We start from the raw sequence: 20,755 nt of genomic DNA on the forward strand, positions 1-20,755 counted from the left end.
TCTCCGTGTCAGTTTAATAGAAATAAGAGAGTTTGTATTTTTGATGGTGTTGAAAAACATAACTTTGGGATTTCTGGATACCCTGGTATGCCACAGTGCCATGGTCCCGCCCAAACCTAGTTACAAACAGTTGTGATGCCACTTGTTCAGCTTCACCAAACAATCTCTTCTTAACTTTTTTTTAATGTCTTTTTATATATCTGGTGCATTTGTTGAAATTATGGATGGCCATATTGCCCAGCCCTAGTATGAATTTAAAAGAAACAAAACAACGAGTTGTTGAATGGTTGTATTGATTTGTTCAATGTGCTTTGACTGAGGAAATTGTGTTCGACTAATTTTTCATACCTCTTGCTGCTATTTGGAGCTGCTGGTGTGTGAAGCTGCCTTGTGCAGTGTTGATGCTGCTGGATGTGATTACCACTTGTTCCTCCGTGCCGGAGTTAAATTTGAAATCATCTGAAGCAGTAAATCTAAATATAGATTTGAACTGGAAGGAAGAGACAAACAGAAGATGTTGAAATATCAGTAGCCTATTGTGTGGTGACTAATGCTCTGTAACTGACATATTGAAATATTCTTTGTTGTTATTTTGTGTTATTTATCGCTGGAAGGAAGACTTGGATGACATTTGCTTTGTCTCCTCCCTCCCTAGTGTGCTGTTTTGTGGTCCATAAACGTTGTCATGAATTTGTCACCTTTTCCTGTCCGGGGGCCGACAAGGGACCTGCCTCTGATGTAAGTAAAACAAACAAACAAACACACACACACACACACACACACACACATCCCCACGCTTCACCACAGTGGTATCATAGCCGAGAGATGGTGATAATGGAAAATTTTCCCCTCATAAATGATACACACAGATAATTTGGGTGCCCAGTTTAACCCTCCTAATATGGGAAGGGCCAGTCAAGTAAATCATTCAGTTTAGACATTCCTGTTGTTTTGCCATATGGCATTTCCTCATCAGTTAATCATTTAACAGAGCCTGAACAGATCCTGTGACAATCTGCCATTGCAGAGTATTTGTTTTTACACTAGTTTTTAAATAGCTGTTGTTGTCAGACACTGTCAGATACAATTATCGGCGGCATAGGATGAAGCTGTTTTGCACCAAAAACTATTGCAAATGCAAATTGTGAGAGAATCAATAAAAATTAAAAAAGTCAAGAATCAAAAGAAAAACAAGTGCAAATTTGATACACCTGTAGACTCATTGACACATAGTCTGTATTTTCCTTTTAGTTGTATAGACATTTTTATTGAAATAAAGGCTTTTAAAAGCAAATTTAATGTAGGTTAGAATCATGCTGGATATTATGATAATGATAGCAATACAAAATGCAGTTTTCATAATATGAGAGTATGTTTTAGTTGTTAACAACACATATTTCAGTTTTTCATCTATTAGGCAGTTATGTCTGATGATTAAAATATCCCCTTTTAGAATCTTTCCACCTCCCTGTGTTAAGAGCAGTCTGCTGTTAGCAGGCAGTTTTTGTTTATATACTGTTGTGTCTGTTTGTGTTGAAGTTAAATATTAATTGTGCATGTGGTCACTGATTGTTTTGCTGTTAAATGATATGACAGTAAAGAGAGCCAGGTCAGCACTGGCCTTTCATGTACACTTAACACTTACACACACACACACACACACACACACACACACATAATCACATACACACACGCCATATAACCTCTGTCTTCTTTCTTGCTGACCTGTCAGCTCCAAATCACATTGAGACATATCGCTAAAGAGAGAATGTGCCGCCTGGCTGCCTTAGGTTAATGAACCAAACTCTATCTCTCACAAATACACACACACTCACACACACTCACACAAACACAAATGCACGCACACGCACGCACACACACACACACACAGTCAGTGACTCAGCATGGATTTTGAATACCACATCCTTGAGTCATATGAATCTGTTTCTCTCATTATATCACTGTCATTTAGTTGTTTTCCTTCCCTATATCCTGCCAACACGCTCACTCATCATTCATCTCTTTCTCTCTCTCTCTGTATATTTACATTTGCTCTTTATCATGATTGCAAGGCTATATTATGAATGTGATAGGATGGTTTATCACATCTGAGCAGCCAGTTGTCTGCCCCTTTTTAAATACTTTAATTCAAGTTTTTATTGTTTTCAGCGTGTTTGTTAGTCCACAGAGAATCCTTATCAGCATTGAGCACTGAGACGTTCACATGTCATATTATATAGGGCTGCATGATATGTTTTAAAAATCATATTGCAATTATTTTGAGAGATATTGCGATTGTGATGATATTTGCCATTTTAATGGGAGTGATAATTTTTTGCATCGTAATTTTCATTTCGGCTGGGAAAGAAACTAGTAAGATGAGGATGATGTGATTTTGCTGGGGTTTGCACCAAACTATCAAGTTTTTCTTACATCTGGAGAGTGTGATTGGTAGGCCAGGGTGCCTCTCTAGTTCATTTATAATGCTATGCTGTCACATCTGTACTTTATCAAAAAATTGCAGCCGCTGTGATTTGGATATTGCATTTATCCATACTGCGATTTCAATACTATTTCATTTGTGCAGCCCTAATATTATACCAGGGAAAAGATGATAGTGAAGAGAAAAATTACCTGAATGAGAAAAGACACACCCAAATGCAGGGCACAGACATGGAAACCTCATGCTGATAAGGCTTGGATTGATGTGTAGAGACATTAAATTAAACTCCTCAGTAATTAAACAGGTTTGCTGTTATGTATCCAAACAGAATACCAGGTTGAAGCATTGTTTTTCTTTTTATCTTTTTGTTTTTCTTTTCTTCCATCCTGTCAAGCACTTAGTCACATGAAGCAGTCTTTGGCATTGTATTCGTCCGTTCTTTAAGGCTTGGGAGATCTCCAGTATCCGAGGATTGTTCTAGCAGCTGTAGTAACACCTACCATCACAGCTGAGAAATTATTTTTGGATATCTTGGGTATTGGGATAATGGTAATTTAGTCTTGAATCCATTAACTATATACCTTTATTAATTTTACTACAAGCATACTTAAAAACTGTACATTCTCAGATGCAGCTTAACAGGTTCCACATGTCTTTCTGGTATTTTTAGCTGGAGTTCCTCTTCATTAGACCTTTTCTGTGGAACCTTGATGGTGTGGAGTAACACCTGAGTAAACTCTTGTATCGAATAAATTTCTGCTTCACATCCCTTATGCATTTCCCACTTGTGGACAGAATTGTCATATTTTCATTAAATGCGTGCTCAAAATTTCTCTGCCTCAGCATTCTTAAAAGGGATGGTAAACTAAAATATATAATTTTTCATTTTTTTTTTTTATTGTCATCATTGTACCTGTGAGATTCTGAAGTCCTTTCTATACAGATAGAGGCCTTTTGGTTGATTTCTCCTGAGGCAAACTAGCGGTGTTGCTGGGGATTAAGTTACATTGATATATTAGAGTAGAGTGATACAATCAGAACACGACCTCAGTTTTTAATTCCTCCCACGTCATTATCTTCCACTAGCCTCAACACGCAGTGGTAACAGTGACTGTTAGCTCAAAAGCCAGTTTTACCAGTCTAAAGTGATATAACAAGAGACAAGGGCTAGCAAATCTGGACGTGGAATTTCTCACATCAAGTCTACTTCTTGAAGCCTCCAAAGTTTTTAGCAAAGGTTGGAAAATTCAGCCTTTAAACCCTCATTTTGAGTTTTTTAGGAACGGTCAAAACCTAGTGAATGATGATATTGCTCAAGAATAATAGTGGCAAGAAAATCACAGTTTTCATGGGGTTTACCATCCTATTAAAGGTACACTGTGCAACTTTAGGATACTTCAGCACCATCTAGTAGCTGCACCTGTTCATGTCTGTACACAGACTGTGGCCATTACACAGACTTTGCTGTGTTATGCTCATTTGCAAATTTGAGCTTGTAAATTATTATATATTCTTACTTTATGTTCATATAATCACTGTTAAGATGCTGATTAGTCATCTTTTTCAGTACAAAACATTCCACATGTAGTTGTAAATGGTCAAAGATCTAATTGTCATCTTTTTGTATGCCTTTTTATTTGTGGCATTTTTTTTTTTTTGATATAAAACTCTTCCTTAAACTTTCCTCTCTCTCCCTCTTGTCTTTGTGCCTCTCTCTCTTACAGGATCCTCGTAGTAAACACCGGTTTAAGGTCCACACTTACTCAAGCCCCACCTTCTGTGACCACTGTGGCTCACTGCTCTACGGGCTGATACACCAGGGCATGAAATGTGACCGTACGTACACCTCTGTGCATCTGTGTCTGTGTGTCTGCATGAGTGATTACAAAGGATGTTGAAAACTACAGTAAGCGATTTCTGGCCACTAGAGGGTGTTGAGAGCTCAAACTGCTTTTACAGTCAGTCCTGCTTCAGGGTTCTTGGCAACTTGGTTGTAGCAAAACCAAAAGTTTAAGTAAAAAAAGTTTATTTTTGAGATGGAAATGAAGGATATATTTTACTTTCAGAAGGCTGTTAGTTTGTCTCTGACCTGCAGACTTTCAGCTACAAGGTAGGCTGCTTTGAATGAACTTTTCCTGTCACCGCTTTGATTATTGCAGCAACAGAGGCACCCTTGTGACTGATCTGAAATTGGGATATGTTCATGTGCAGAATGCACGGTTTCAGAGAAGCTTTGAATGAAGCTGAAGAGGCGAGGTGATTGATGTGGGTGGAACAACATTCCTGGCCAGAATTTGACAACAAAGAGAGAAAAAAAACATGGACAAATAGCAAAAATGGGTGGACCTAGTGACTTGGTATTGCTTTATGTAATTATGGGGACAAAAGCCTTCATAAAGCACAGGTTAGTTTTAGGATGTTCTGAAATCACTTCGTGCAGGTTTTGAGTAAATGAAATTTGAATGCTGACATGCTTGTTAATGGAAATATTTATTTATATATCAGTTTTAATCAAGAATATCTGGTGGCAGACACAAAGACCACTCAGTTTGGTGTGGTTAAGGTCAGGGCTAGGTGAAGGCAGGGCTTTCCCAGAGGTGAGCAGCCTTGGAGCTCTGCAGGTGTTTGTGTCCACTGTCCGACCCCTTTGATTGTAATCCACTTAAAACCTGCAGTGCTTTCTTACAGGTAATTGGCGACACTGTAGGCAACTTGCTCACTCCTTCGTCAAACACAAAAAAAGATTTCCAGCTGCTGAGGTAGCACAATCTTGATATAATAAGTCCTTAACATTAACTTGGTAAAGCAAATGCCTCATACCAAAGTCTGAACATAGTCTCATGTGATTCATTTTGTCTGACTTTTTTCACTTAGTTTCTTGATTTGTTATATAAAGAGAAATATTCGTCTTCACATAGTAATCAAGAAATCAAGTTTGAGCATGTTTTCCAGAGCAGCACAGAGTAAACAATCAGGGAGAAAAACATCTCATGAAAAGACATGTGGGTTTTTGTTGGTCAGCTTCATACCAAGTGATCTGGTTGTACTTTATCTGAAGGCCAAACTCCATCCACTAACAGACTTGATCAGTAAATGAAATTTGTACAGACTGCTTGAAAGGGTTTCCAGGTGAACATATAACAGTGCGTGCTGTCTGGTTCAAGTGCGTTGCATTGTTATCCAGGAATGACTGATGCCAAATGTCCCATGTCAGTGCCACAGTACATAGATCTCCATTTACCTGCCTGAAAGAAGAACATCTTATTAGATATTATATTTGCTGACCTTCAGCATCAGCAGCCTGTCTGGAAGACAAACATAATGTTAGAGGATACAGTATACTGTTTGCTTATGGTAGCTACCGAGCCATCTGGCAGTAACTTCAGTCATCTGAAAAACACAGAAATGTTGTGGAAGACAGCGTAATATGTCACACAAAAGAGAAATCCTGTTTTTTTTTTAATCCAGGAAGGGCTTTTTAGGGGACAAACAGGTGTAAGAGATTTATTTTTGGTAAGCCGCTAGTTACTGAATTTTCTTGTTGGAAGACGTTTGGTTTTGGTTGGCTGCCAGCTATACATTTTGCTGGAGCTTTCTGTCGCCATTTGTCTGGGATACTAATATGTTTGTTTGGTTATAGCTCAGTAGCATGTTTGAAGACAGATGTGGCTTAGGTGATAATAACAGTTGTTTTTTGCTCTTATTTTTTTTTACATACATGGTTATTTTATGTGTAGAACATTTTTACATCCATATAGCACTTAAACTCAATCCTATTTCAAACTGATTGAGTGGGAAAGAAAAGGAGAAATTATAAGCAAATAATAAAGTTATTGTCAAATTAAGGAAAATATACAGAAAGCAGAAGTTAACTTATCCTCACGACTTACTTACTTGCTTTTCATTTCCCACTGGGAATGGCTGCTGTCTCCAACCCCCATACTATATTTGGGAATTGTTCACCAGTATGATAGATTCCAGTGAAATGCAGATCTTTGTAGATCATAGCAGCCTGACATCTAGTGGGCAGGCTGGACAACTACATGTGGTGTGCAGAAACCTTGATTTCCTCATCGTGAAGAAATATTCTCAGCTTTATATGTCTGTGTCTGTCTAGATGTATTTTAAACTGCTAACACTGCATGTAAGCTGACCTCTCTGTCAAGAGAGGTCAGCTAGTATTATCATTGCAGGAAGTTAAATTCAGGTGCTGTGGATATTTTTACATTTTTAACCTTAATATGCAAATTTATTTTTGAAACTGCCTTCTTTTTCTGTTCTAATAATAAAAGCAGAGACGTGCTCTCAGTTACAGGGGGATCTGAAAGTTACAAATGACAGATATCAAGCTCTGCAAACCAATTATTTGTTGCCATTAATTTCATTTCATGTAGTGTATGGCTTTGATTAGTATTGTGATATTAACAAAAATTCTGTGTGCGTTTTAGATTGTATGATGAACATCCATAAGCGTTGTGTGGCCAACGTGCCCAGCCTGTGTGGGACAGATCACACTGAGAGGAGAGGCCGCATCCAAATCTCCGCTCAAATCACTGAGGACGTTCTCACCGTCACTAGTGAGTCTCTTGCTTTCTGTCTCTGTCACACACACATACACACACAAAATTTGATATTGTGAGAGAGGGAGACGGAGAGAGAGAGAGAGAGAGAGAGAGAGAGAGAGAGAGAGAGAGAGAGAGAGAGAGAGAGAGAGAGAGAGAGAGAGAGAGAGAGAGAGAGAGAGAGAGAGAGAGAGAGAGAGAGAGAGAGAGAGAGAGAGAGAGAGAGAGAGAGAGAGAGAGAGAGAGAGAGAGAGAGAGAGAGAGAGAGAGAGAGAGAGAGAGAATGCCTCTCAGAGCTCTATAGTAGCCCAAGACTGAAACTGGAAAGTCCATTAGTTGATCAATGATCCAACGATTGACCCACATCACTACTAGGACATGTGCTCCACGTGCTCTCTCTCTCTCTCACTCTCTTTCTCTCTCTCTCTCTCTCTCTCTCTCTCTCGCTCGCGCTCTCTTGCTCTCTCTCTCTCTCTCTCTCAGACAGCTCTAGATTGATTATGGGACAGAAACTAAACTGTTGTTAAGTGTTGTCAAATGTAGCCAGATGTATTTAGGGCAGGCCAGACTGAGGCTTTCAGTGCAGATTTAGGAGTGTTTTAGGAAAAGTGTTGCACTAACACTGCAGACTTGCAGATCCCAGTCCCGCTTGTCCTCTGAAAAGGACAAATCACAAGTTGAATGATGAAACTGACGTAGCTGTGGTGTTTTTCCTCTTCCTCTTTCTCCTCCAGTCAAAGAGGCAAAGAACCTGGTGCCTATGGACCCCAACGGCCTGTCAGACCCTTATGTCAAGCTCAAGCTGATCCCAGACCCCAAGAGTGAGAGCAAGCAGAAGACCAAGACTATCAAATGTTGCCTCAACCCCGTCTGGAATGAGAACTTCACTTTGTGAGACACCTCTCACTTTATAAAGCGTCTTTGCTCTTGAGTCTGTGCATCTTTATCTTGCATGTACCGCATTTGGCAGAGTTGGAAAGAAACTTTTTTGGTTTTGAACTCCCCCACCTGGCCTCATTCTCAGTCACATGAGCTCAGAGCAAACTGGAGCTCATTTAAGTGACCCTGTCCCCATTCCCTCTCCTGTTTTCACCTTTTGTCATCTAAACTCTAGGGGTTTTCTGGGGTTAGTGTGACTGCTAGGGCTGTCACAGGCAAGTGAATTTTAAATTATGCACCTCAGCTTTTATATCAGGTGAAAAAGGACTGTAGACAAAAGTTAGGTTCGCGAATGTGATCTGCATAAAAATCAGTGAATACCATTTTACTGATTAACATTTATACTTATTTTAAGAAGAGACACAGATTATTCAGAACTTGATTGCATTGTGAATGACTTTTCAGAAACCTACATTTAAGATTTTTTTTTTTTTTTCTAATGTTGGGAAGTCTGTTTTGGCCAGTGTGTTCGTATAACACAGTGGCTTATAATTTCAAGAATCACAAACCAGTGTTTTGAATGCTGAATAAGTCTTGATTGTTTTAAAAATCAGTGCCATTCTCTGTTGTGTTTTTAAAGAATCATCTTTTTCTTTTCCTCTTCATTTCATGTTTCTCTTTCCCTGTTTGCCTCTATCCCTCAGCCACTTAAAAGAAACGGACAAAGACCGTCGTCTGTCCGTGGAGGTGTGGGACTGGGATCTGACCAGCAGGAATGACTTCATGGGATCCCTCTCTTTTGGCATCTCAGAGCTACAGAAACAAGGGATTGATGGATGGTAAGATGGCAGGATGAATAGATTGTAGGAGGGAAAGAAGGAGAGATGCAGCAGAATGGGGGTATGGGAGAAATTACATAAGAGTAGAGCGAAAGAGAGGAATCGAGGCAGAAGGAACAGTGGCACCAAGATAAAAGGCTTTAGTCTCATAGTCTGGTGGTAATCCAGGATTTATCTGACATTGCTCTGTTTTTATTGCGGAGCTCAGGTTTAAGCTGCTGTCCCAGGAGGAAGGAGAATACTTCAATGTTCCCGTCCAGCCAGAAGGAGAGGAAGGCAACGAGGAACTACGACAGAAATTTGAGGTGGGACGCACATGCACAGTGAAAGAATCACTGTGGGATTATGTGCACTATCTTTGTTTTTCTGTTTTTTTTTTTTGTTTTGTTTTTTTTAAATACATAAGACTTTTTTACATATTGCTTTTCTCTACCCCCTCCATTTTCCTTCCATTCCTCCTCCTCCTCTCTCTCTCTGCTCCAGAGGGCGAGGGTGGGTCCAGGGAAGCCCACAGACTCTTCCTCCTCTTCCTCGGTGTGTAAGTATGACAGCAATGGCAACCAGGACCGAGTCAAGCTCTCCGACTTCACTTTCATCATGGTGCTGGGCAAGGGCAGCTTCGGCAAGGTGAGGCACATGCACAGATGCACACACACACACACACACCACCACATAAACACAGATGTACACAGTATTTGTGGCTGTCTGTACAACAGTATTAAAGCAGAGACGTTGTGTGTGTTGATATTCTGTATGTTCCACTATGAGAATGACAACATATACATTCTGGCTGTAAAATGTTTTTAAATACAGATCAGTATCATCATTTTATTCTCTGCCAACCTGCATGGATTTTCTAGTCAGGCTTGGCAATATGTCATTAATATATTACCATAAATGTTATCACGATAAAATGTATGTCATTTGATACCAATAATTATCTCTTTCTATATCAAATTCTTAATATGCTGCCTTTAATGACTACTTAATGCTTCTGAGTGAAATCTGAAGAAACCAAAAGGCTCATTATGCAAACCTCCTTTCTTCAATCCTGCCACATGATTGGCTATTTGTGTGTCAGTCACGGAATATAATCATGTTGAAACTGATCAATATGTTATTGATTTCTTCTGTTTACACTGAAGACAAATATATCACTGTAATTATTGCAGTTTTATTGCCCATTGCTTTTTTCTAGCCCCTGTGTTCTTATGTATTACTGAAGCACTTCATTTTGATATGGTGTTATGACATCATATCTACATTTTAATGGACTTCAAAATTTGAGTGAGTTTGTCACCTGATTTAGCTCATAACATGTTTTACATTTTATTGGTCTGCAGTAGGTTGTATTTTAAGGTCTGTTTATCTATTTCCAGTCAACTCACAACTATACAATGTATCCAAATACAAACTGTATCGTTTATTGTGATACATTTTGTATTGTGATGAAGTCTTTGCCAATACCCAGCACAAGCGCACAGCAAGTGAACCAGTAGCTACAAAAAAAAGGGAAAAAAAATTCTTCTGAAGCTCATCCATGTAGTTTTTGTCGACTCTCCAAAGGTGATGCTGGCTGAGCGGAAGGGTGCAGAGGAGCTGTACGCCATAAAAATCCTGAAGAAAGATGTGGTGATCCAGGATGATGATGTAGAGTGCACCATGGTGGAGAAGAGAGTCCTCGCTCTGTCTGGGAAACCGCCTTTCCTCACTCAGCTCCACTCCTGCTTCCAGACTATGGTAGGGCACGACACAGATGTCCATACACAAACCCACGTGTGCACACTTGAGCAAAAACAAGATGGTATTGCAGCAGAAACATGGAAGACGGCTGATTTATTGATGTGGAATGGGTGTGAAGCTTTTCACTGTGTAGCAGTGTTAATTTCGTCAGACGAGACTAGACGAAATATTTTCATCAACGATGGGTTTTTTCATGACGAAAACGAGACGAAGGCGAGATGAAATCAATAACCTTAAACACTGACTGTGACGAAATTAACACGCATTTTTGTTGATGAAAAAAGACTTGACGAAATCTACTTCATTAAATAAAAACTTAAAAAAATGTCTCTTTCCTTTTTTGTCATAGACTTTTAAATTACAATCCAAAAAGTTCATTCATTGGATGCGCGTTAGTTTTTCTCCTCCTGCGCTGCTGTGTTCCTGATTTGAGATGTCGTAGCTGCATCTGGATCAATATGCCTATTTTTTTATTTTTATTTTCTTAGAATATGTCAGGCTTTATTTAATACCTGTTTTTATTTCAGATCAGAAAAGTGGGTTTCTTGGATTTTCTTTGACTAAAACTAGACTAAAATGCCAAGACTTTTCGTCGACTAAAATGTGACTAAACAAAAAAGAATACAAGTTGACTAAATATGACTAAAACTAATAAGGGCATTTGACACAAGACTAAGACTAAAACTAAATTGAGAAATAGCCGATGAAATAAACATTCCTGTGTAGTGAAACACTCTGATCTGTATAAAGATGTGACAGTTTGGATATTTGAACAGTCTTTACAATCTGTTTCCCCATTAAAGGAACAAAACTTGGAACCAAGTTGACAATGCAACATAATTGTAATACTTTTAGTGGAAGTGTTAAATCATGGCTAAAAGAGAAATAATATTATTCTCCCTCCTAATACTGTTTAATTACACCTGTATTTTAATCTTCCTGTTTTATCTTTTTATTTTCTGTTTTTCTTTTTTCTTTTTTTTTTCTTTTTTTTTTTTACTTTTTCAAAAGACTCCAGCAGACAGATGTTGTAAATTAGAAACATTAAATGTATTACATCTGGTGCTTGTACAAATTGTATGATGCACTTCCAGTGCTATTGTAATGTTCATGTCAAATAAAATTAACTTAATTTCATGACATCCTACCATTTCCCTTTTTCTTATCTCCCTCTCATCCCTGTCTTCTTTGTCTCCGTCCTCTAGGACCGGTTGTATTTTGTGATGGAGTATATAAATGGAGGAGACCTCATGTACCAGATTCAACAGGTCGGCAGGTTTAAGGAGCCTCATGCTGTGTGAGTATTTTCTCACTCTCACATACACACACACACGCACACCACAGTGTTGCACAGAAACGTATAAAAACACACCTACAGTAAGCCTGTTGGTATAAACTGTGTTGTTGCTCTGTGTGTTTAAGGTTCTATGCTGCAGAGATTGCCATTGGACTCTTCTTTCTTCACTCCAAAGGCATTGTGTATCGGTGAGTCAGCCACTGAATGAGTCTGCACATACTTGCTCTCATCAGACATTTTGGCACAGGAGTGCATAATACCTTTGTGTGTGTGTGTGTGTTTGTGTGTGTGTGTGTGTGTGTGTGTTGATTCCCAGAGATCTGAAGCTGGACAACGTGATGCTCGACTCTGAAGGCCATATAAAGATAGCCGACTTCGGCATGTGCAAAGAGAATATGTTTGATGGAGTTACCACCAAGACGTTTTGTGGAACACCAGACTACATTGCTCCAGAGGTGTGTTTGTGTGTCGGATGTCAGACGGCATCTCCTCATGTTTTAGCTCATGAATAAGGCACATCTTTTGTATGAATAATGCCATTCCTCCTTGCAGATCATAGCCTATCAACCTTATGGGAAGTCTGTGGACTGGTGGGCCTTTGGAGTGCTGCTGTATGAAATGCTGGCTGGACAGGTTGGTGGGTGGGTTGTGTGTGTGTGTGTGTGTGTGTGCGCGCGCACTTGATTCTATGCATCACTTGAAGTTAATTTTCTTAGACATAAGACTTTTTTTCTTGTGAATAAGAAAGTGTAGCAATAACTATAGTAGGGTGATGTATTGATTTTATATCAACATCCTGATTTGCGATATAGTCTGGGGTTTTGGATGTTGTTATATTGTGTTGTGGCGTCAGTGTTGATTTCAAAGGCTGCATTAGAGTTAGGGCTGGGTGATAAATCGATAAATTCAAATTTCTGTTTTAAAATGATGCAAAAAGTCGGCTGAATGGTAAAATTGAGATTTTGTCTGTGTAAGGTATAACGTTATAACAACCACTTTCAATCAAGGCCCAATGCCCAAAAAATCATGTGCGAATCACCTGCCCTGTGATCATGACTGCAAAGAGGCCTGCCAAAGTTATTATTAGTAGCAAATGAATAACAAGAACAAGATCAAAAGATTAAAATTGGGAATTGTGAAATGTTTGATAAAAATCAAGGTTTTATAGTTAATATAGTAAATATGTCGTGAAAGAGCCAGGTGTTGAGCCTTCCAGTTACAGTATCACCACATGATTTTTGTTTGTCTCTTTCCAGCCACCATTTGATGGCGAGGATGAAGATGAGCTGTTCCAGTCTATCATGGAGCATCATGTCTCTTACCCCAAAGCCATGTCCAAAGAGGCTGTCGCTATCTGCAAGGGGGTGAGGACACACACAAACACAGACACTGGCACTGACATGCACCCACACACATAAATATCTGACGGTGGCGATGAATATGTGGGACACATTTTGAGCAACCACAAAATAATAGTAAATATTTTTCAAAACTCATCGTTTGTAGTTTTTAATACATATTATGATGTACTCTTTCATGTGGTAAAGATATTATTCAATGAAAGTATTTCTTTTTGTTGTTTTAATCAAGTTGAAATGATTATCTCCTATCCGAGGACAACTGGTTTTGTAGGCCATGGGCCAACATATAATCATTAAATTAATAAAAATTAAAAATAAACCTATAAAAGAACCTTACAAATGTGCAAAGGACCCCCTGATTATGCCCTTGATTCTTTTTATTCATTAAAATGTTGTAAATTTCCAACAGAAATAGCATTTTTCTTAGTGGGACATGATTTTGCCAAATTCCCAAGAATCAGTGACTGACTGTGATGAAATTAACACGCATTTTCTGTTGACGAACAAAGACGAGACGAAAATCTATCGAAGATGCCTGCCAAAGTTATTATCAGTAGTTAATTATTATTAGTAGTTATTAGTAGTACACTTTCATGTACACTTGTCAAAAATCATCTGACATTGTGTGTGTGTGTGTGTGTGTGTGTGTGTGTGTGTGATTTTAGCTGATGACCAAGCACCCAGGTAAGCGTCTAGGCTGTGGTCCAGAGGGGGAGAGGGACATCAAGGAGCACGCCTTCTTCCGCTATATTGACTGGGAAAAACTGGAGAACAAAGAGGTCCAGCCGCCTTTCAAGCCTAAAGCTGTGAGTACATCACATACAAATGCAACACACACACACAGCACACACACTTTTACTGTGAGAGATCTATAAATAGCATCTGCAGGAAAGCGCTGCGGGGAATAATTGTTTTGCACATCCTCTTCAGTATAGACATCTACACTTAATCAAATTGACAAGCTGTGACTTCTGTGTAACTTCAGGTAAGTTAGAAAACAAGTGACTCACTCATCCCCCGAACCCAGCCATCATTTGCCATTGATCACTACACTAGACAAATGCAGAGTTGACGTTTGTGAGTGTAGTCACCAATGATGGAACTGAGATGTCACTGGCTCACGTATGGACCAATGGAAATCCGCAGTTTCGGCTGTGAATGATTTGATTGGTTGATATCACGTTTTAGTTGTATTTCTCTTTTTTCTCTAAGTTGTTGTTGTTTGTTGTTTGTTGTTGTCGTCCTTTTTCTCACATCCCTCATTATACTCACTCCATCCGTTCATCTTTCTCTCCATCTCTCTCTCTTTCTCTCTCTTTCTCTCTCGTTTCCATGGCAGTGTGGGCGTGATGCGGAGAACTTTGACCGTTTTTTCACACGCCACCCCCCAGTGCTGACCCCCCCAGACCAGGAGCTTATAGCCAACCTGGACCAGGAAGAATTCCAAGGCTTCTCATTTGTTAACCCTGAGTACCCCCACACAAGTCACTGACCGTGCCACATATCACTGGGCTGCTCTAGTAACCCCCACCTCCAACACAAAACAAAACAAAAACAAAAACCAACAAAAAAAAACAAACAAAAAAAAGAAATCATCATGATGTCATATCCAGGCTGCATTCGGCAGGGTGAAACGTTGACCAGCGTTCAGATGGAAATGCAGACAGCCGGTGCTGAGTTCCTGTCTCTACAGCTGTGTGTGAAACTCCACTCAAATGCTAGAAATCAGGAGATATAATTTACTCATTTGTCAATTTGCCAGCGGTAGACTGTTTCTGTTCCCAGCTGTGACGAGGTTTCCAGTTTTTTGTTTACTGTGCATTAGCATGTGACAGAATACCTACTGACATCATATCAGCTCTACTGGCTGTATTTCTATCTTCAGTGCCGAAATGTTGCTCGCTCCTGAATGCTGCCCAGCCGCTAGCGCACGCAGGGCCAGGTCGGCCCCTCGAGAGCTCAGCCAGACCGCGGGGCCAACCTGTTCCAGCTCCGTCTCTGTTTCACAGTCCATGTGTTTGCATATTGATTATTAAGACCTATCATTAATATTAATGAGTGTTCTATGATTACATATTGGTAACATTCATAGGGTGTAAATGTATGATCATACAAGTGAAAACTGACCAATTGCATTGCTATGATTGTATGAGTACTAATCAGTTTCCTCATGTCGATGACCTACTTTTGTCTATAGGACCAAATACTGCTACACTTTGAACCTTATGTTGAATCAGTGTTGTGGTGAAGTTGTCAGAATTTATTGCTGATTTCATTTTTTTTTTTTTTTAACCAGTCAGAAGATAGAAGTCTTTACATACAGTCAGGCAGATTGTAAGGCCACATCAGTCGGTGATTTTTTTTTTTTTTTTGACTGAAAGGTCACACTATCTCCTCATTCATAACTGAAAAGTATTCACCATATTACACTGTGTTGTTTAATGACAGTGGGTGGGCAAGCACTGTCATGTCTCTAAGCTTTTAAACAACCACTTTTGAATGAGTTCATATGTGACAAAACCTGATGAGTCGTATGAAGCCTCAGAAAATTGCTGGTAGTTTGTAAGCTTACAGAAACAGCATGTCCAATGGTGCCAAAACAAGGTTCAGAGTCTAGAGGTGCAGATAGAAAAAGATTGTCCCCCTCTACAACTGTGATGAAGGGCAACCATCTTGTGCCATTTTGCAGTACATGTATAATTATTAAAATATGCATTATAGCTTGTCTGTTCTCCAACAATACAATGTGGTACTTCACACGCACATTCCCTTGGAAATGCATTTTCAAGATACAGAAAATGAATAGTCTGACAGGATGTGTATTTCACCGTCAGGCACGTTCTTTTCTTTTTTTGTAACTGGAGCGATGCAGGGTCGTAATGTGTCAAATCTTGTTCTCTGAGCTTGTATCAAAAGGAGGTGGTACAGTCACATCACAGGAAGTTATTATCACGACCAAACTTTTGTTACATAACGATGTCTGCGGATAAAGATGATGCTTCTGCTTGGTAAAAGATAAGAGAACGCTTATAGTGATGATGAAGGTGGTCTCAATAATGGCAATGGTGGTGACAAAATAATAATGAGATAGATATGAGAGAAACAAAATATATCTAGTTCTATATCAGAAAGATGTTTGGATGAGAGAGATGCCACTGTGGATTGTGTAATTGTCCTGTATGACTGGAAACTGATAATATACTCACTGGTGCCTACCAGAATTATGCTGTGTCTGCTTTGTTTGTCACACAAGTACACACACACACACACACACACACACACACACACACACAAACTAGCAAAACACATACCGCCAAGACACACAGATGCATTTTCACACCTGCCTCATACAAGTGGTCCCATGTGAGCTGAAGTAGTGGAAATGAGGTGACTAGGCCTCAGGTGGACCAGGGGTAGAGGTGGGTTGTTCCCAAGCCCCCCTCAGTACAGCTGGAAGCCCTGTGGGGAGACAAATGAGGAGGTAGGAAACTAAAACTGTGTGTGCGTGTGTGTGTCTTGCCTGGGGCTCACTATTCCACCTCCCTGTGGCTGTCTGAAATCCTCTCTGGCTGTGATTTGGTCTGAGGTGGTCTGTATTGTTGATTCTTGTCTGTTTTTGGAACATCCCTATCCCTGGCTCTTGAAGTTTGTCTTGGATCTGCATCTGTACTCGTTGAACTGTTGGGGGTTGTCCCATCTTTTGACTGTGTTTCTGGCTTTGTCGGCAGTGTATGTTTTTGTCAACTTGCTCCTCAGTCCTTAATGAAATCATTGGTGTGTCTGACAGAGTCTAGACTTCTGAGTCATCCTCATGGTGCTACCCATTTGCAGACTGGTGCAGTGTGTCTTTTGGATCCCAACCCCACCCCTTCCAATCATTGTGCTTCTGTGGGGGGATTTCCTGTTTTTTCCTATTGTCCAAATTGTTTTCTCTCTATCTCTCTCTCTGCAGTGTCTTTCTACACAGCCTGGAGTAATACTAACTTTTTCTCTCTGACATTTTCTGTCTCTCCTCCTCTCTGTGTCAGAAATCACGCCGTGACGTAGGCAACTTTGACAAGGAGTTCACCAAGATGGCAGTGGAGCTGACGCCCACAGACAAGCTTTTCATCATGAATCTGGACCAGAACGAGTTTCAAGGTTTCTCGTATACCAACCCTGAGTACATCATACAAGTCTGATAGCGCTCACCACTTAGACCTAGCCCAGCCAAGACTGACTCCAACCCATCCAGCCCTGTTAATATATCCACTGGGGACTCATCCAGTGTGTCATCGCACCATCTAGGCTCAGGCCATCCAAGCTAAAGCCACAACATGTCACACACAAACCTCCAGCCTTCAGGCCAACCCACACCAGCACTCCCAACTGGACAAAATCATCATAAACAATCACACCCACTACATCTTCACATACACACGAGTGGCAGGATTTAAAAAGCAGGCAGATGGCTTTAGCTGCTGGTTTTGAGACTGAGCTTGATCTAAAAGGACATTAGCGCCAGGCCAGTTTCCAGAATGTGTGTGTGTATTATTCACAAGAGCCTGTGGTGAGCAGGTCAATACAAAGGCCAGCAATCAGAGCCACAGTGAACGTGTAGCTGTATGTGCTCTATTGATCACCAACTGTGTGTGTTTGTTTACTTGCCTCCTTCTCTTCGGCCTGCAAAAGTTACATCATGAACATTCCATGATCGATGTGTCATGTATGTTGCTCATACACGTGTCCGTGTACGGGCTGGGGTTGGAGAGAAGGAAGGTCTTTGGATTTTGAGGGTCCTGGGTGGTGACCTTATGTCTAAGTTAGTCCTGAACTTAGTCTAAGCACGTCTTGTCTTCCAAATTGATGCAAAAAAAAATTCCCCAAATACCTGTTTGACAATGAGATTTTAACTGTCTGTCTTCATATCTCTCTCTTATCTCTTTCTCTATGGCACTGTGTATGCAGTGGGTTAGTGCTGTGTAGGCCTATACAGTCTTTGTGGTGCAGCTCCTCTATGCATGCCATATTAGCTGTTAGTTTGTTTGAGATTTGCTTTTTGACGTCTTGGAAAAACCTCAGTGTCTTGAATTTATCACTGCAAGCCAGTGTTGAAACATCCCATTCTTTACCGTAAATCAAGTTTCAGTTTCTATCCATCCTAAATGCTGTGTACAGTCACAAGCACATATATGCGTTTTACTAAAGTTTTTTTTACTTTCCAGAGGTTTTTCCAGAGTATGGATCAATGATTGTTTGGCTGTACATGACAAGAAAAAATGAGATTCTGTGAGATGATCATATAAAATAGTGTGTAATAATAATTCCTGTATGACCTGTGTTTTGTGTATGTGTAAATAGGAATGGGATCTAGAGCTAGAAGTGGTCTTAATGTTAATCTGCACTTCTTCATATACTAACCCCCCACTTTTGTGATCCCTCTTCTCTGTTCTTTCACTGTTCCCCTCAGTATATTTCTCAGCTGTCCCTTCTTATCTTGCCACATGGTTTTGCCTCAGTTCATCTCCATTTTGTCTCTCTCTTCAGCTTCTCTGCCCTCCCTCTCCTTAAACCCCCCCAAGTCTCCTTCACTTGATCAATATTCTTTATCTCTTTGTCATTCACCAGTCCTTCCCTATCCCCGTTTGTAAAGAGAGTTGTCCTCCATTCCCATCCACAAGAGAAGGGAGTGAGATAAGTGAGACAGGAGGGAGAGAGGAAAGGACAATAGTGTTAACTATGCAAAAGGCAGGAGAAGAGGTGAAAGGAAGCTGGAAGGAGAGGAGGGCAGCTCTTATAAAGCAACTAAAGGAATTGTGTACCAGGACAGTGGTCATGTGTTGCATGCACCGTCTTTACCTGAGCGTGAGAAACACCTATGGTACCTACATTAAAATGAATAAATTACAATATCATTTCAGTACCTCTGGCTTCTGTTTTATTTTGACCGAATGAGACATTGACAGATGAAAAAAGCATGAAGTGTCTAAAGACAGGGAGTTATTTGCCTTTATCCCTTCACTGGTAATAGTAAAAATGTATTTTAACCATGATTTGGGACCCTTGTGAACCTTGCATGGGTGAGTACTTGGTATTATCATGAATACAATACTAATAACTCACTTGTACACACCTATGAGAACAAAGTTTTACAGAGAGCAACTCCTTAAGATAAATTATAGACATTTGACAATTGAAAATGGGATGAAAAAAGTAGAACAGCAGGCATTACTTATAAGCAAGAATGCAAAGGTAACTAAGAACTTAAACTGTAGTCTAAAGTGTATCCTGCTTTCATGCCAGCGAAATGTTTTCTGGGAGCAAAAAAAAAAACAAGAAAAAACCCCCACCATTTTCAACTGGGAAATACTTTGTAATGAGGGATGTTTGTTCACCCATTTCTGTCATGAATGGTTCTCTTAACCAAGGTAAATAAAATTGTGTTATTACTTGTAGTCAGTGATCACTAAAAGACATACATTTGTGATTAACTGTATTTCCAGGAAAGTGTTATTTTCCCCTTAAAGAGCCTGCACAGTATAATGTGCCGTGAATTCATGACATGAAACCTCTAGGTGGGTCGACTACATTCAGGGGCCTGTCTCAAGTTTACTTGGTTACAGAGCTGACTTTGGGCTGAGCTCTGGCGTTTCACTCCCATGAAACTGGCTCATTTTTAACCGCAGTAGATCACCATGGTAACCAGCTCCAGACTACAAGGCCCACCTCCTCACCAACCAGTGCTGTCAAAAAATGCAGTCACCATTCCTTCATGGTCCAGACATGGACTAAAATACTGCATTCAAATGACTGGGGCAAACAAAGACATCAGGAGGATTTCAGATCTTGGTACCACTTTATAATTCAACTACCCTTAGAGAGATTTTATGATTGAGTCATTCATTAGGTTGTAACACTTTATAAATCATTACAAATCCTAAACAAGTTATAACACAGTTTCCATACATCAGTCCAGATACCAACGATGGGTATTTGATAAAGGCTCAAGATAAAGTAAGCTAAGCACCCAGAATCAAGATCTGAGATTTAAAGATGAATAGACTGAACATAATAGATGCAGTGCACCAGTGACTTGATCTTGCCAAATAGTGAGCCTGCATCGATGTATGAAAACTGTCTTATAACTTGTTTAGAATTGTTAAATGATTTATAAAGTGTTTACAACCTAATTGATAACTTAATTAATTACAAACCAACCATAAACCCTAGTATTATTGTCTGCACTATTGCACCCCCCCTCTATACACATATTCACACTTGGGAACAGTAAGTACTCATATTCTCATTTATTATTAAATGTGAAGGCCAGTAGGAGTCTGTGTGATTAACTGGAAGAGCCATCAGCTGAGTTTATCACTCAGTGCCTCCATGGACAGATCTTTTCCCATTAACTGGTTTCTGGAATTATAATATGGATATAGTAAGATATATAGTATAGTAGCTGTAATGCAGCCAGTAACATGTGATAGTAAGTAAAGAGATAGAAGATTCTTTACAGTCAGGCTCATTCATTATGCTGATGTAAACTATGAAAGTCAGGTAGCCGCTAACTAGCCACTAACCTTTTTCAAATTTTGCTGTAATCATGCTTTAGGCAGTGACAGTGTTTGTCACTGGCTTCTTGGCAGCAT

The 20,755-nt window shown here is 39.8% G+C and overlaps 1 protein-coding gene across 2 annotated transcripts in view; it reads left to right on the top strand.

Moving 5' to 3' along the window:
* Nucleotides 1-18,984, top strand: part of LOC115358428 (protein kinase C beta type-like) — a 30,682-nt gene extending 11,698 nt beyond the window's left edge. The window contains exons 3-17 of one of the 2 annotated variants that reach the window (XM_030050419.1): nucleotides 656-738; nucleotides 4,168-4,279; nucleotides 6,892-7,020; nucleotides 7,740-7,896; nucleotides 8,589-8,723; nucleotides 8,932-9,028; nucleotides 9,207-9,350; nucleotides 10,290-10,463; nucleotides 11,672-11,763; nucleotides 11,889-11,951; nucleotides 12,080-12,218; nucleotides 12,316-12,396; nucleotides 13,020-13,127; nucleotides 13,790-13,930; nucleotides 17,153-18,984. In XM_030050419.1, the coding sequence (XP_029906279.1) occupies nucleotides 656-738; nucleotides 4,168-4,279; nucleotides 6,892-7,020; nucleotides 7,740-7,896; nucleotides 8,589-8,723; nucleotides 8,932-9,028; nucleotides 9,207-9,350; nucleotides 10,290-10,463; nucleotides 11,672-11,763; nucleotides 11,889-11,951; nucleotides 12,080-12,218; nucleotides 12,316-12,396; nucleotides 13,020-13,127; nucleotides 13,790-13,930; nucleotides 17,153-17,305 (1,808 nt within the window). In that variant the 3' untranslated portion in view covers nucleotides 17,306-18,984. Of the gene's footprint in view, nucleotides 1-655; nucleotides 739-4,167; nucleotides 4,280-6,891; nucleotides 7,021-7,739; nucleotides 7,897-8,588; nucleotides 8,724-8,931; nucleotides 9,029-9,206; nucleotides 9,351-10,289; nucleotides 10,464-11,671; nucleotides 11,764-11,888; nucleotides 11,952-12,079; nucleotides 12,219-12,315; nucleotides 12,397-13,019; nucleotides 13,128-13,789; nucleotides 13,931-14,463; nucleotides 16,346-17,152 lie in introns of those variants that run through there. The other variant, XM_030050410.1, reaches the window with a different exon arrangement.
* Nucleotides 18,985-20,755: the final 1,771 nt, after the last annotated feature.

This window comes from Myripristis murdjan, chromosome 1, assembly GCF_902150065.1.
Source record: "Myripristis murdjan chromosome 1, fMyrMur1.1, whole genome shotgun sequence".
In the NCBI taxonomy this organism is placed as follows: Eukaryota; Metazoa; Chordata; class Actinopteri; order Holocentriformes; family Holocentridae; genus Myripristis; species Myripristis murdjan.